Source organism: Microcaecilia unicolor, chromosome 5 (assembly GCF_901765095.1).
Source record: "Microcaecilia unicolor chromosome 5, aMicUni1.1, whole genome shotgun sequence".
Classification (NCBI taxonomy): Eukaryota; Metazoa; Chordata; class Amphibia; order Gymnophiona; family Siphonopidae; genus Microcaecilia; species Microcaecilia unicolor.
The window spans coordinates 112,126,353-112,144,264 of record NC_044035.1 but is presented as its reverse complement, the minus strand read 5'-3'; the positions used below and the strand labels follow the sequence as shown (position 1 = coordinate 112,144,264).

Here is a 17,912-nt window from a genome sequence, read left to right as displayed (position 1 = left end):
GCCCCTTCATTCAAAGCGGCAGTCGCAGATCGTGTCTCTTCTGGCCTTCCCTCCCTGTGTCCCGCCCTCATCTAATGTAACTTCCGGTTTCCGCGAGGGCAGGACACAGGGAGGGAAGGCCAGAAGAGACGCGATCTGCGACTGCCACTTTGAATGAAAGGGGCTCGGAGATGAGGAGGCAGGCAGGTGAGACCGGGGACTGCAGCGCCGGCAGCCTGACCCTGGCGCCGGGGCCCCCCTTGGAGGTCCGTGCCCGGGAAATTTTGCCCCCCCCGCCCCCCCTCTCGGCGGCCCTGTGCATACCTAGTTATCAATGTGGGCTACCATTAAGATGTGTTATTTTATCACTAACTCGGGCTATTTTAGCACAGGTCCCATTTAATGCAATAAGACCTAATACTAATAACCTGGGTTAACAACAAAATAGCAGTCTTATCGGTAGCCCAGATTGATAACTTTCCCCTTTGGCAGCATGTACACATGTAGGCTTGTAAAATAGAAGCACTGCCACTTACATGAGAGAATTGTGAAATCACCATTTCCATGTGGAAGGTGCCAGGTTCATGCTGTTCATTTTATCCATGTTTAAGGCGCTGTGTTGGCAGACTCTTTTCTAAAACACTGCCAGAATTGAGCACACTCCTAACCTGGATGTTTCAATTTCGATCTCTAGGTTGTATAAAAAGCTAATTTGTATAGCTAATAGTTTCCTTTAAAAAAAAAACCTCAAAACAAAACGATAGACCTGTCTATGATCTTTGAAGACTGCACTCCTGATTGCCTATTGCTATACAAAGAACATAATAAAAAATAAATTGACAAACAATACATACAACTAAAAACATGAAGACAAAATTAACAGAAAACCTAAAAAACAATCTGCCCAATTTTCAGACTGTGGGAGATAGCCAGGCTGTGTTGGCATTGCTGCATGGCTTTGTAAAAAAAAAAAGGGGGGGGGGGTGGTAAATAAGGTTTCTAAGGGCCCTGTTTACTAAGGTGCATTAGTGTTTTTAGCATGCCTACACTTAGCACACGCGCTAACCATGTAGGCGCCTATAGGGATAGTATAGGCACGTACATAGTTAACGTGTGTATATGGTTTATGCGTGTTAAAAATGTTAACGCGCCTATAATGCTAGTAAACAGGGCCCTAAATTTATCCCTCATTTTCAAACTTAGGAGCCCAAGAGGCCTGCTTACTAAAGTGCACTAAGCAATATGGCAAACAATTTCCTTTAATCGCTCAACATGGCCATGTTTCGCCCTACAAGGGCTGCATTAGGGGCTAAACAAATAAACAGCAGGAGCAGTCCAATGTTTTCACTGTTGGTTAGAATACAGCACTGAAGCTGAAGCCTTCTCCAGCGCCGGTCTCTGGCGCTGCCGCATTGCCTGCCCTGCTCTGTCTTCCCCCTCACGTCCTGTATGCTCATTTTAGTGAAACTGAGCAATTTCACTAAAAGAAGCGTGCAAGACGTGAGGGGGAAGAAAGAGCAGGGCAGGCAATGCGGTTGCGCTGGAGACCGGCGCTGGACAAGGCTTCAGCTGGCGGGAATTGAGGACCCCGCCAGCAAAACCAGAGTCTCAGAGGCAATTTGAGGGGACCCAGGCTCCCATGGCCCCACGTGGCTACGCCACTGTTCCCTACACTCCGCTTACTCCACATACTCCTCTCAGCACGGTGCATCCAGTTTGAGCTTGGGAGTGGGTCAAGGTCCGGAATAAAGATCCAAGGATTGGGGCAGTTCAAGTGAGGGCTTTGCACAGTTATTTACCAGTTTGGGGAGCCAATGTCTTCGCTCCCCCTCCTCAGAGATAGACCACACCACACTCCAAAGAGTCTGTTTATTGCAAACTCAGGTTTACGAAAACTTTCTGCAACAGCAGTTAAAAGTAGTATTAAACTTCATCTGTACAGTAGAACTCCTCTTGTCCCATCAAGACTGTATATCACATTCTCAATCCACTTTTCCAACCTGATCTTTTTTTGGATTTTCACTATTTTTACATTTACAAGTACTCATGTCCTTTTACCCATCCCGGAGGCTGGAAATAATACAAGGCTGTTAGGGGGTCTTTTAATAAGCCCCGGTAGTAGTTTTAACTCACAGTAGAAATCAGCTGGTGGTAAACGCTGAGATGCCCAATATATTCTTATGGGTGTCTAGGCGTTTGCCACCAGCAGATTTCTACTGTGAGCTAAAAATGCTACTGCAGCTTAGTAAAAGACCCCCATAATGTACTCATCTGATTCTAATCTACTTCCCTCAGGCACAGACCCTTCAGGCTATTCTACTTCCGGCGATGCACTTCTAGAGCTGCACCCTGGCCTTGAACAGATTCCTTCTGTCCAGATTCTTACTTCAGGCTGGGTTCCCCTTACCCACCCTCAGTTCTGACATCTTCACAGTTGCCACTTGATGGGGTAGCAAACACTCCTAAATAAACACTCTGAGTTTATTTAACCACTTTGGGATCCCCATTGCCTTCAAGGGTCCCGACAAGGGTACAGGAGCCTTTATTACCTCTAGCTCCACCTTTCCTATCAAACAACTCTTAAACCAACTTTCTTTCTGCAACTTACTTCAACACCGCTTCCCATGGGCTGGGCTTCCTCCCACCTAGGAACATCCCAGCTCTCCCCCCCAGTGACTCCAGAGAGCTGACACAAACTCTAGTAATCATTACATTTAGTTATCATGCCCCTAAGTTTTCACAGATAATTTACCCCTCCCCCTCTTTTTGGTTTGGTAGCCTTTACTTCCATGCACAGTAGAACACTACATAAGAACATGAGTAGCCATACTGGGTCAGACCAATGGTCCATCTAGCCCAGTATCCACAGTGGCCAAGTCAGGTCACAAGTACCTGGCAGAAACCCAAATCACGGCAACACTCCATACTACAAATCCCAGGGCAAGCAGCTGTTTCCCATGTCTGCCTCAATAGCAGATTATGGACTTTTCCTCCAGTAACATGTCCAAACAATTTTAAACCCAGATATGCTAAGGCTTGCCCAAGATCACAAAGAGCAGCAGTGGGATTTGAACCAGCCACGTCTGGATGTTAAGAGTAGTGTTTTAACCACTAGACCACTCCTCCACATGCTACAAATCCTGGGACAAACAATGTGAGAAAGACCCCATTTCAGGCATACTGTATTTTACAATTATTTTTGTTTTTAATATTTAAATTCTGGACATAGGCATATTAAAAGAAAAAACGCAACATTAAACAAGATTCTAAATCATTTCTGTCTCTACTTTATTGTCAGAGGACAACCACAGAAGTGGAGAAACTGGATCCGCTACAAGGGGGAATGCAGAGACAAGGGAGTAGTGTGATCAGCAGGACACTTCCGAGGGAAGGAGACAAGAGATGAAAAAATAGTTCTTTAATGGTAGATAAGACTTGGCACAGCACCATCTCCTTGGCCTCACTTGGAAGTGTCCTGTTGATCATGCTACTCCCTTCTCTCTGCTTTATTGTCACCATGAGAAAGACATTTATCTCACAATGTATTCAAAGTAGATATCCTGCCAAGAAAAGTTACACTGTAAGTTACTTTGTACAGTAACTAATTTTTGACAGGTCCCTTGCACTTTTTCAACAACCCAGAATTATTGGTAAAAATGCATATTATTTAGGTAAATCCTGGAACCTTTTCAGTTCTGAAATGAACAGCTGTGCTTTTCTATGATATAGAGAGAAAATAGAGCCCCAATTAAGATCGTGAACAATTAAAATGCAGACACGTGGGCAACAGCTAGAAACGGGCAGGCAATACATTCTCACTGAGTCCAAGTTATCTCAGAACATTCTGTAAACCTTGTAGTTTCATCCAAGAGTAACTCAGAAACAGAAAGGGATGGCTAAAGTCCGGTTTCCCTTGTATATGACAGTTTCTAGCTATGATAGCATGTCATTTTCGAATGTTTCATGACGTTACGCTGCATCACCAATTGATATGCTGTGCTCATTTGCCCTACCACAACACAGATGGTCACAATCTTTGTTCCTGGTGGATCATGTGGCATGTTGTTGAAATGTAAATGAGGACATTCTATTTTGATTTGGAGTATCAGATAATGGGCATCTGTTGTAGTATGAACAAATCAAGTGGATGATTTTCAGCTTTTCTTTATTCAATAGTTTATCCTTGGAGGGCTAAGGGAGTGGGAATGGAAACCAGCCTCCAAATTCTATAAATGGCACTTAAATTTAGACGCACAATTGTGCGCCCAGTTATAGAATAAGGTCAGTTATTGCGTAACATAATTAGCTAATTGGAGCTAAATTGGCACTTAATTGGAGATAAGTACCAATAATTAGCATTAACGAGCACTAATTGGCACTAATAAGCGGTTCTGTGTTTAGCTGATTCCCCTATTCTGTAAACTGAGCATCTAATTTACATAAGTATTGCCATACTGGGAAAGACCAAAGGTACATCAAGCCCAGCATCCTGTTTCCCAAAGTGGTCAATCTAGGTCACAAATACCTGGCAAGATCCCAAAAATGTACAAAACATTTTATACTGCTTATCCCAGAAATAGTGGATTTTCCCCAAGTCCATTTAATAATGGTCTACGGACTTTTCCTACAGGAAGCCGTCCAAACCTTTTTTTAAATTCCCCTAAGCTAACTGCCTTTACCACATTCTCTGGCAATGAATTCCAGAGTTTAATTACATGTTGAGTGAAGAAACATTTTCTCCTATTCGTTTTAAATTTACTACATTGTAGCTTCATAGCATGCCCACTAGTCCTAGTATTTTTGGAAAGCGTAAACAGACGCTTCACATCTGCCCATTCAACTCCACTCATTATTTTATAGACCTCTATCATATCTCCCCTCAGCCACCTTTTCTCCAAGCTGAAGAGCCCTAGCCGCTTTAGCCTTTCCTCATAGGGAAGTCGTCCCATCCCCTTTATCATTTTCGTCGCCCTTCTCTGCACCTTTTCTAATTCCACTATATCTTTTTTGAGATGCAGCAACCAGAATTGAACACAATATTCGAGATGCGGCCGCACCATGGAGCGATACAAAGGCATTATAACATCCTCATTTTTGTTTTCCATTCCTTTCCTAATAATACCTAACATTCTATTTGCTTTCTTAGCTGCAGCAGCACACTGAGCAGAAGGTTTCAACGTATCATCGACGACGACACCTAGATCCCTTTCATGGTCCGTGACTCCTAACATGGAACCTTGCATGACATAGCTATAATTCGGGTTCCTGTTTCCCACATGCATCACTTTGCACTTGCTCACATTAAACGTCATCTGCCATTTAGATGCCCAGTCTCCCAGTCTCATAAGGTCCTCTTGTAATTTTTCACAATCCTCCCGCGATTTAACGACTTTGAATAACTTTGTGTCATCAGCAAATTTAATTACCTCACTAGTTACTCCCATCTCTAGGTCATTTATGGTTAACCTGCTTATAATCGAACGAGAAAAACGCCCAAGTTCCGACCTAAATCGGGAGATGGACGTTTATCTCACAAAAACGAATAAAGCGGTATAATCGAAAGCTGATTTTTGGACGTTTTCAACTGCACTCCGTCGCGGATGCGGACAAAGTTGATGGGGGCATGTCAGAGGTGTGGCGAAGGCGGAACTGGGGCGTGGTTATCTGCCGAACAAAGATGGGCGCATTTCACCGATAATGGGAAAAAAGTATGCGTTTTTAGCTAGAATTTAGGACACTTTTCCTGGACCCTGTTTTTTCACAAATAAAGCCCCAAAAAGTGCCCTAAATGACCAGATGACCACTGGAGGGAATCGGGGATGACCTCCCCTGACTCCCCCAGTGGTCACTAACCCCCTCCCACCACAAAAAAATGATGTTTCACAACTTTTTATTTTCACCCTCAAATGTCATACCCAGCTCCCTGGCAGCAGTATGCAGGTCACTGGAGGAGTTGTTAGGGGGTGCAGTGGACTTCAGGCAGGTGGACCCAGGCCCATCCCCCCTACCTGTTACAATTGTGCTGCTTAATGCTTATTAGTCGTCCAACCCCCCCCCAAACCCACTGTACCCACATGTAGGTGCCCCCCTTCACCCCTTAGGGCTATAGTAATGGTGTAGACTTGTGGGCAGTGGGTTTTGAGGGGGATTTGGGGGGGCTCAACACACAAGGGAAGGGTGCTATGCACCTGGGAGCTCTTTTACCTGTGTTTTTGGTTTTGTAAAAGTGCCCCCTAGGGTGCCCGGTTGATGTCCTGGCATGTGAGGGGGACCAGTGCACTACGAATCCTGGCCCCTCCCACGAATAAATGTCTTGGATTTATTCGTTTTTGAGCTGGGCGCTTTCATTTTCCATTATCGCTGAAAAACAAAAACGCCCAGCTCACACATTGTTGAATAAAACATGGGCGTCTATTTTTTCCCAAAATACGGTTCGGTCCACCCCTTCACGGACCCGTTCTCGGAGATAAACGCCCATGGAGATAGGCGTTTTCGTTCAATTATGCCCCTCTAAATCTTTTTTATTGAAATATAATGCTTGATATAATACCGTCAGGGATTGCAACCAGTTAGAACACTAATACAACAAGCAACTAGCAGTAACTCTATCAACGTCAAGTATCTTCCATTTTTCGCCTCCCCCCCCAGATCATCCCGCTCCTACCCCTTGCTAGGTGATCGTCATCATCTACTTTGGGAGGACCTGGGGAAATCCTACCCACTTACTCCCCACTGCCCCCGAAATCTCAACCTCCCAACAGTATACCCCCCCCCCTTCCCCACACACAAGCTGTCTTATCATTTGATCTGGGTGGTATCTCTCATTCTGGCACCTCTAATTTAAGATCTTGCTTCTTGCCAGGGGCTGCAACGTGTCCCAAAAGTTCTCCCACGTTCTCTGGAACCACTTGCCCTCCTCAGAAGATAAGTCCAGACAGCCGCGTCTCTCTAATTTCAAAAGTTCAATTATTTGTATTCTCCAGGAACCAGCTGTGGGAGCTCTGGTGTTGCGCCAATGCTGTAAAACGACTCTCTTTCCCATCAGCATCGCTCTCTGTAGGAAAGATAGGAAGCCCGAAGGAGCCGGCTTGACATATTTGTATTCTCCAAAAAGCATCAGAGGGTGTCTCTGTATTGTGCGTCCCCAGTATCTCTTAATCTCTCTCAAGATTTGTGTCCACAGTTGCAAAATGTGTGGGCAGTACCAAAACATGTGGGCGAGTTTAGCCAGAGACTGCTCACACCATGGGCAGGTACCAGTTCCACCAAAGCCTGCCCTCTTTGCTCTATCTGGGGAGATGTATAGTCTTAAAGCAAATTTATATTGCATTTCCCAATGTCGGGTAAAAATGGAAGCCTTGTGGATGGAAGTAATAAAATTACTCAATGTCTCTTCTGTAACTTCTACTAACAGGTCTCTAGCCCAGTGTTGGGCACTGGTTTGAAAGTCTATGTTCTCAGTCGAATCCTGTAAAGACCTATGAAGGTATTTTAAGGGCACCACTGTTTGTGCCCCCAAAGTCAGGTCAGAGCTCAACGTGTCCTGGACGTCTTCACTTAGATTCGACCAGCCTAGGGATCTAATGTAATGTCGAACCTGAAGATAGGCAAAGCGGTCTGACTCTTTAAGCTTAAACTCCTTTTGTAGTTCCAGGAATGGCTTGGTCTCACCCTCCTCAGAGACCAGCTGATAAACATATTGGATCCCAAGCTTTCTCCAGCGACCAAAGGTCTTCGAGGAGGTACCTTCTGGGAAGTCAGGGTTGTGTAACAAAGGCAGGAAAGGTGTCGTCGTCCAATCAAAGTGATATCTTTTACAAAGCCATTTCCATGCTGCTCTCGCAGTAGCCACTAATGGGTTCTTCCCCACTCTAGGTCATTTATAAATATGTTAAAAAGCAGCAGTCCCAGCACCGACCCCTGGGTAACCCCATAACTACCCTTCTCCATTGAGAATACTGACCATTTAACCCTACTCTCTGTTTTCTATCTTTTAACCAGTTTTTAATCCACAATAGAACACTACCTCCTATCCCATGACTCTCCAATTTCCTCTGGAGTCTTTCATGACGTACTTTGTTAAACGCCTTCTGAAAATCCAGATACACAATATCAACAGGCTCACCTTTATCCACATGTTTGTTCACCCCTTCAAAGAAATGTAGTAGATTGGTGAGGCAACATTTCTCTTCACTAAATTCATGCTGACTCATGTCTTATTAATCCATGCTTTTGAGTATGCTCTGTAATTTTGTTCTTAATAATAGTCTCTACCATTTTGCCCAGCACCGACATCAGACTCACCGGTCTATAATTTCCCGGATCTCCTCTGGAACCTTTTTAAAAAATTGGCGCTACATTGGCCACCCTCCAATCTTCCAGTACCACATTCGATTTTAAGGATAAATTACATATTACTAACAATAGCTCCGCAAGCTCATTTTTCAGTTTTATCAGTACTCTGGGATGAATACCATCCGGTCCAGGAAATTTGCTACTCTTCAATTTGTAAAACTGCCCCATTACATCTTCCAGGTTTATAGAGAATTCATTAAATTTCTCCAATTCGTCAGCTTCGAATACCATTTCTGGCATTGGTATCCCACCCAAATCTTTCTCGGTGAAGACCGAAGCAAAGAATTCATTTAATCTCTCTGCTACGGCTTTGTTTTCCATGATCACCCCTTTTACTCCTCGGTCATCTAGCGGTCCAACCGATTCTTTTGCTGGCTTCCTGCTTTTAATATACCTAAAAAAAATTTTACTATGTGGTTTTGCCTCCAATGCAATCTTTTTTTCGAAGTCCCTCTTAGCCTTCCTTATCAGCGCTTTGCATTTGACTTGACATTCCTTATGCTGTTTCTTATTATTTTCAGTCGGTTCCTTCTTCCATTTTCTGAAGGATTTTCTTTTAGCTCTAACAGCTTCCTTCACCTCACTTTTTAACCATGCCGGCTGTTGTTTGGTCTTCCGTCCTCCTTTTATAATACGCGGAATATATTTGGCCTGGGCTTCCAGGATGGTGTTTTTGAACAGCATGCACATCCCGATGTAAATTTTTGACCCTCGCAGTCACACCTCTAAGTTTTATTTTCACCGTTCTTCTCATTTTATCATAATCTCCTTTTTTTAAAGTTAAACGCTAATGGATTTGATTTCCTATGTATACTTACTTCAAAGCTAACATCAAATCCGATCATATTATGATCACTGTTATCAAGTGGCCCCAGCATCATTAGCTCCCGCACCAGATCATGCACTCCATTAAGGACTAGGTCTAGAATTTTTCCTTCTCTCATCGGCTCCTGTACTAGTTGCTCCATAAAGCTGTCCTTGATTTCATCAATGAATTTTACCTCCCTAGCGTGCCCCGATGTTACATTTACCCAGTCAATATCAGGGTAATTGAAATCACCCATTATTATTGTGTTGCCCAGTTTGTTTGCGTCCCTAATTTTCTTTAACATTTCTGCATCCGTCTATTCATCCTGGCCAGGCGGACAGTAGTACACTCCTATCACTATCCTTTTCCCCTTTACACATGGAATTTCAATCCACAGTGATTCCAAGAAGTGTTTTGTTTCCTGCAGAATTTTCAATCTATTTGATTCAAGGCTCTCGTTAATATACAATGCTACCCCTCCACCAATTCGATCCACCCTATCACTATGATATAATTTGTACTCCGGTATGACAGCATCCTCCTTCCATCAAGTCTCAGAAATGCCTATTATATCTAATTTTTCATTTAGTGCAATATATTCTAACTCTCCCATCTTATTTCTTAGGCTCCTGGCATTTGCATATAGACATTTCAAACTATGTTTGTTGTTCCTATTTACATCATGCTTAGTACTTGACAGTATTAATTTGCAATCTTTTGTCTGATTTTTATTTTTATTTAAGGACACCTGATCTACTACGGTCTCTTTTGCAACCTCACTATCAGGATACCCTATCTTCCCTGTTTTGGTGATTTCTTTGAAAGATACCTTATCCCGAACCATGTGCTTTTGAGCGACTGTCGGTTCTGTGTTTAGCTGATTCCCCTATTCTGTAAACTGAACATCTAACTTTTCTCACATACAACTGCAAAGGGGACATTTTAATGTGGGAGGATAATGGGCACATCAGGGGCATTACGACTACCCTTAAATGTGCTTTATAGAACACTTGCTTTTACACATCCAACTGCTACATTTAGGCACCACCTTTTACACCAAGTCTAAACGTGGCATAAATAGTTGCGCCTATAGTTGGACGCATTCCCCTGGATTCTATATATCGCGCCTAGTGTTCCGCACCAAAATCCAAGCATATTCTATAACAACTATTGTGTAACTTAATTGGCTTAACAAGCTAATCAGCGTTGATAACAGGTCTTAATGAGCACTAATTGGAAATAATTAGAATTTATGCACACAACTCGCTAAGCGTATTCTGTAACCAGAGCGCTTACATTCTAATGCATGTAGCCAAAAAGGGGCATGTTTATGGGTGGGGAAATGGGCATTTCTTGGGCATTCCAAAATTTATGCGCACTGTTATAGAGTATGCCCCTGTGCACCAAAATCTACATGCCCGCATTTATGCCACGTTTCCCTTGGTGTAAATGGATGCACATAGTTTTAAGTGCTATGATATCAACTAAGCATATTCTGTATACCGTGCCAAAATATGGGTGCTGCTTATAGAATACGCTTAGGTGGAAACTTATTCCACACGGAGGTTTTAGGTGCCATATATAGAATCTGGCCCATTATGTGAACCTATGCTAGATTAGACATGCAAATATGCCATTTTAGAATTACTAGCTTACAGGCAGATGATCAAAAGCCCCGCACTGTTCCAAACAGTGCTCTAAAATAGCACTGGAACAGCGCGGGGTGCTATTAGACCTATGATCAGAGATAATGCATGCAAATTTAAGCAGTGCAATTATCTCTGATGATGGGGTAGAAGTGCGGGAGAATTGTGCCTGAGCATGCACTCAGCACAATCCTCCCGCACTTGTTTGACAGGTCTGGTTTGGAGACCAATGAAAAGAGAAGAACGCCCATCTTTAAATCGGAAGATGGATGTCCTCAACTGCCCTGTTGCAGAGACGGCCAAATTTCAAGGGGGTGTCGGAGGTATAGCAATGGGGCAGTAGAGGACATTCAAATTTTAGACGTTTCTGCAATGGGCAGTTAAGGACGTCCAAAATTGGATGTTTCTATGAGAAAGACGTCTTTCTCATAGAAACACCCAATTTTGGTCGTCCTTGACTGCCCTCACTGGCAGGTTTGCTGTAGGGGGAATGGGGGCCTGCCAGCATGTAAATGCATGCTGGACAGGGCTCACCATTCCTCCCCAATGATCTGCAAAACCTAACACCAGCTCAGAGCTGGCGTAGGGTTTGTCACGGCCAGCGACCCAATCTTTGGCGCACTGGTTGCTGATCATTGGGGATGAATGCGTTAAGTGCTGATTAGCATGCATTTGTAAGCTACTTGCGCTAAGAGCCCTGTTTAGCATGCATTTGCATGCTACTTGCACTAAGAGCCCTCGAGCGCGTTGTTTCATGCACTCGAGGGCTCTGATCATGGGGCGGTAGCAAACGCCAGCGCTAGTATGGTGCTAACAGCCTCTAGCACCGGCGTTTGCTTTTGATCATCTGCCTGTTAGTGCCCTGTTTTGTTGGCACCCTTTATTGAATTGAACCCTAGGTGCTTTAGGAGGCAGTAGAGTGACTCACCTCTACAAAACAATGGGGATATGTTGATCAGGCTTCCATTGTTAAACACACATTCCTTTTGCCAATGCAACCTACATTGCCTACATTTCCATCCCACCGTGATCTGTTTCAAGCCAGTTCTCTACCATTTTATGACAGAGGAAGGGGGAAGCTGAAGTGCCAGGAGTCTTCATTCATCATAGATGGGATGTTCTTCTTTTTCTCTCCCTAATTCTGTGTTATTGATTTAGCCTTCTTGGCATGGAATAAATGGTATAAATGTACCCTTCAGTCAGAACTCCATTCTTGAATAGTCTAAGAGCAGGAGCTAGGTACAGAAACTGAACAGGGCCGCTGAGAGTGGGGGGGGGGGGGGGGGGGGGGGAGGGGCAGTCAGGGGAGGTAAAATTCCCCTGGCCCTGGCCTCCAAGGGGGGCCTGGAGCCAGGGTATCTCTCTTTCTCTCTCCTGCTCCTGACGGGACCCGAGTGATCGCGTCCTGACAGGAGCAGGAGAGAGAAAACTCCAGTGCCACGGCTGGGGAGGACCCGGGGGAGCAGACACTGCAGGTCTTCCTCCAGCACTGCTCTTATGCCCTTATTGGCTGCTTTTCTTCTCAGGCGCGCATGCTTGGTTTTGAAACTGAGCATGCCCTGAGAGAAAAAGCAGCCACAGGGGCAGGCCATCGGCAGAAGAGCAGCGCTGGAGGAAAACGTCTTCTGCTGGCGGGGTCCCCGCCATCCAAAGTATGTCAATTGAGGCAGTGATCCGGGGGGGGGGGGGGGGCAGCGGTGACGATTGTGTGTGTGTGTGGGGGGGTGTGGGGGGGGGGGGGGCGGCCCTGACCCTGCCCCAGTTCAGTCTCTCAGCGGCCCTGAAACTGAATGTGTCCTGCAGAACACAGCACATCACTGCCACTGGATTGTCTAATAGTACCCTAAAATTGCAATGGTACACTGAAAGCTGTATGCATTATTTATATAATAAGTTCAGTTATGCACATTGTTTTATTAGATGTTAATTGGCTTTAACAACCAATACATGCCAATTATTGATTTAAGTTGATCCTGAATGGCTCTAATTGGCAGTTAGGCATTTAAGGGGGCTACATCTAACTCAAGACTATCTATACTTTGGAAAAGTAAAAGCCTGGTTCTCTCCCAAACCTTTAATACATAGGGTGACTGACTATACACTCATTCTGCACCTGGACTAGCTTGCTACACACACTGTAACTTAGATCACTTTCTTATATGTTGTTTAAATGCACAAAAAACTTGCCTTGAGTTTAGCCACCCATCTATTTATCCCAATTGACTCTGTACAGACATGTTATCCCCATCTATATTTCTACACTTGGCCCCGCAGCTATATGGTAAGCTGTAAAAGCATTAGTATTATAGCTATGTTATTTGAATGTTCTAATGCATGCTTATTAGATGTTTCATTAGTATTATGCTGACATCATATTACATCTCTGGTATTTGAATTCCAGTGCTATTAATGTGTATATTTTTGATACAGTTTCATGGTAGTCCTATTATTAGGTTTTAATTTGCTATTTTTAAGTTTACCTTATATTTAATGCATTTATGTTTATATTTGGTCATTTTACTATTGCTATGCTGTTAGCAAAATCGTAAGTTTTACATTAAACTGTACCTACTGTATACCCCCTTGGGTGAATCTCTTCAGAAAGGTGGTTTATAAATCCCAATAAATAAATAAAATCACTGGCCTTAGTCGGTATTCTATAAACTGGGCACACATGGGCGGGTCAGGGGCTTGTCTAGGAGTTACACACAAGCGTTATGGAGCAGTGTACATGTCTATTTTTTTACAGTTAAATTTAAAGGTAATAAATAAAAATAAAACAACACATAGAAAAGAATATAAAAGATGATACCTCTTTTATTGGACTAACTTAATACATTTTTGATTAGCTTTCAAAGTAACCCTTCTTCTTCAGATTAGAAATAAGTAAAGGCATTTCAATGACAGCCTCACAGGAAGAGGGTGGGGTGGGTTAGGTGAGAAACAGGGGGAGCTAGGTGGATGAAAGACAGGAAGAGATGGATGGTAGACAAAAGGGTGACAAAGCAGTAGAATTTTATGGTTTACAATGGGCTAGAAAACCCAGATTTTTGTTAAGTCCTGTGTGGACTAACACAGCTACTACATCACTGTACTACAGTTAAGTGCAAGTATTTACACCAGCCATTTGGCTGGCATAAGTGCTCGCTCCTAGTTAGGTGTGGAACTGCAGATTTACGTTGGTATTAAGGGTTACCATATGGCTCCAGAAAAAAGAGAACAGGTTGGACCAGTCTGGATTTTACTGTAGTAGGGTAGACACCTCTAATGGTGTGGATAGCATAAGGAAGGATCTAGCTAAGCTAGAAGAATGGTCCAGAAATAGGCAACTAAGATTTACCCCCAGGATTCTATGTAGTGCGACTTGAGTTGCACACACAAATTAAGTTGTATACTGATTAGCTCTCCCAACTTAATCATCCTAACAAGCTAATCAGCGCTGATAATTGCCACTAATTGGCATTAATTAGAATTTATACGCACAACTTTCTAAGTATATTCTGTAAAGTGGTATGTGGAAATTCTAAGACACAGATTGGAAAAGGCGTTGTGACCATGGGCGTGGAATGGGCGAGTCTTGGGTGTTTCTAAAATCTTTGCACACTGTTATAGAATGTACCTGTTCCACGCCTAACTTAGGCGTGGGCATTTATACTGTTTTACTTGGCGTAAATTCCCGTGACTACATTTAGTTGCTTGGACAGCCACTAGACATATGCTGAAAAATGCAGGGTCATGCACTTGGGATACAGAAACCAAGGGACCAGTACCATTTAGGAGAAGTACTTCTGTGCTCAAAAGAAGAGCGAGACTTGGGTGTGATCATTTCTGAAAATCTTAACATAGCCAAACAGGTAGAAAGGGTGACGACCAAAGCCACAAGGATGCTTGGGTTCAAACGACGAGGAATAGCCAGCAGGAAAAAGGAGGTGATAGACACTCTGTGTACAGTTCTGGAGACCGCAGCTTCAAAAAGATAAAACTGGGATGGAGCTGTTCCAGAGGGCAGCTACAAAAATGGTCAGTGGTCTTCAACATAAAGCATATAGAGACAGACTCATAGACCTCAAAATGTATACTTTGGAAGAAAGATAAGAAAGAGAAGATATGATTGAGACATTTAAATATCTCCACAGCATAAATGCACAGGAGGCAGGTCTCTTTCAACTGAAAGGAAGCTCTGGAATGTAAGTGCATAAGATGAAGATGAAGGTGGATAGAATCAAAAGTAATCTAAGGAAATACTTCTTTACAGAAAGGTTGGTGGAAGCCTGGAACAAGTTCCCGGTGGAGGTGGTGGAGACAAGGACTGTATCTGAATCCAAGAAAGAATGGGACAGGCATGTGGGATCTCTTAGGAGGAGGAAGAGATAGCGAATGATATGGATGGACAGACTGGACAGGCCATATGGCCTTTATCTGCTCTCATTTTCTATGTTTCTGTGTTTCACCAAATGAACAGCGATCAATGGACAAGAAGTTGACGGAACAAGGATGTTTTTCATAAGGATTTAGGAGGGTGGATATTATGTAACTTTAAACCACGATGTTTTCTTGCCCTGTTATGTTAGTAATGCAAGTATTACCACCTAGTTTATATTCTATTTCTATTCTTTTCTGACTTTCAGTAATTCATTTGCGCACAGATGTGTTCGCATATGTCAGAATGGGGGCAAAGATTGATCTATACAATTGGCTTGGAGACCCAGCTTGTTCTAAGTAGTGGATTTTAAACATATGCTGACAGATTAGATAATTCCAGTCCTTTGCGACACAGCCATGCCAAGGACGGTGCACCAATAATTTTAAAAGAACATGTCAAAATCCTGACATTTAGGATAAATCTTGCCTTATTACAATGTCAATCCCCACAGTAATAATCTGCTTCTCTCTGCCTTCTCTTATGTACTCATCTGCCCATGTTCTGCTAGGGAGTTGCTGGTTTTTTTTTTAAAACTACCACATCCTCAGTTCTATAGTCATTATGATGATGGAACTTTGAAGCTGGGTTGCCTGACAGTTTGAAGCTCTTGCAATTTTAACTCAATCTAACATGTAGTCAGCTACATAATAACAGAAGAAAGGGGTTTATGATTGCAAGAAAACCTGGAACGCAACTGAAGTCATATACTGAAAATGAGGTAATGGACCTAGTCATATTACCTGATCAATACTGGACTGGAACATACTTGGTTTATTAGAATTCTTCACCCAGGAGACTACACTTTGTAATTTGCATGCGTTGAAAAACTGAAGATGCAAAAAAAAAAAAGAGTACCTTAGTCCTTTGCAGGTGCTGATGCTAACCGAAGAGTCATTGATTCCAGCAATGTATCCATGATAAAAACAGTGTTCCTGTATTAAATGAAAATTGTTTTTATTAATGAAAATGCATACAGATATTAGACTGCATGAACACAGTTCAATATTGAAACACTGTGGTCAACTTTTTTTATAAATGCTGGCTGCCGCATTTACATTTTTCATGTATATTCAGCACCGCAATCCAGACAATGAGTGGGGTTCAATGTACATAATGGGGGAGATTCTATATATGGTGCCTAAAAACGCAGCACAGAAATCTGTGCCGATTAAGCGTATTCTATAAGCGGAACCTAGATTTAGGTACGGTATATAGAATATGCTTAGTTGATATCTCAGCGGCTAAAACTACGTGCCTCCATTTACACCAATGAAAATGTGCCATAAATCCTGGGTCACAGATTTAAGTGCACTGGGCATGAATTTTGGAACGCCCATGAAATTCCCATTTCCCCACCCATAATAATCACACCCCTTTTTGCCTATGTGCATTAGAAGTTAGGCGCACTGCTTTACAGAATGCACTTAGCGAGTTGTGTATGTAAATTCTAATTATTGCCAATTAGTGCTCATTATTGCTTGTTAAGAGCTGTTATCAATACTGATTGGCTTGTTAAGCCAATTAAGTTATGTGCGTTGTTATAGAATACGCATGGATTTTGGCACAGATCTCAAGGCACGCTATATAGAATCTGGGTGGAAAGGGGGTAATTCTGTATAGATCGTCTCAAGTTAGGTGACGGAATGATGCATGCTAAGCACAAATTATATAACGGCATATGTGCGTGCAACTGCTGTTATAGCATACTAGCATAAGCCCACATTCAAGCATCTAATTCTAGACACAAGCACTTATACTAGCTCACTGGCTGGCGTAAATGCTCACATCTAACTGTAGGCAGTTATGCACATAAAAAATAGTATTCAATAACCTGCACACGTAACTGTCTGACATGCCCCCACCTGCCCAGGTCCTTCACCTCTTGAAGTTGCACGCTCTGCATTTTGAGTGTGCAATTTACAGAATGCCAACTATGAGCAGTTATGCACATAACTGCTTACTGATGCTGATTAGCACCAATTAAGGCCAATTATAGCCTATTATTACTCATTAACACCAAAATTGGCTCAATATTAAGTTACACTTGAAAATGACCTTACTCTATAACTTGTGCATGCAAATTTGTGCATTAGTCACAAATTTGGGCTTGCAACTTTTGAGAATTAGGGGGAAAACGTGGCCTATGCCATTGCTATAATGATCCACTCTGTATATTATCAAGCTCTTCTCTCTCTAATTTATCATGGACCTTAGCAGTGTCACTCAAAGGCTCAATACTTCATTGCCCTTAAGCTTTACATACTCACCTTGTCATTGGTCCCCTAAATTCTTTAATTATTCATTACTTCTTATCTCCACTGAAATTTTTCATAGCCAATATAGCTTTTACTTAATATCTCCCCTCTATATAGAACAGCAATAGGTACATCTTATAATGAAGATTTTTAGCAACTCTCTTATGGGCTGATGATCGGAGCAAACGCGGGCGCTAGAGGCCATTTGTGATGGACTAGCGCCCATGTTTGCCTGCACCCCAGGATCAGAGCTGGAAAGTATGTGAAACATGTTCGCTGGCTCTGACTCCTAATTGCATGCAAATGCATGCAAATGAGGGTCTCCCGCAGTCCTCCCTTATGATCAGCGGGCAGCGCACTAAACAAGGGCGCTGCTCCCACTGTAAACTCTACACCAGCTCAGAGCTGGTGTTAGGATTTGCCAAGGGAGGAACGGAGGAGATCAA

The 17,912-nt window shown here is 43.0% G+C and overlaps 1 protein-coding gene across 1 annotated transcript in view; it reads right to left on the bottom strand.

The window, feature by feature from the left end:
* ADAM8 (ADAM metallopeptidase domain 8) overlaps positions 1–17,912 on the bottom strand; it is a 158,086-nt gene that overhangs the window by 89,039 nt on the left and 51,135 nt on the right. The window contains exon 5 of the mRNA XM_030204865.1: positions 16,067–16,143. Within this exon, the coding sequence (XP_030060725.1) occupies positions 16,067–16,143 (77 nt within the window). The remainder of the gene's footprint in view (positions 1–16,066; positions 16,144–17,912) is intronic.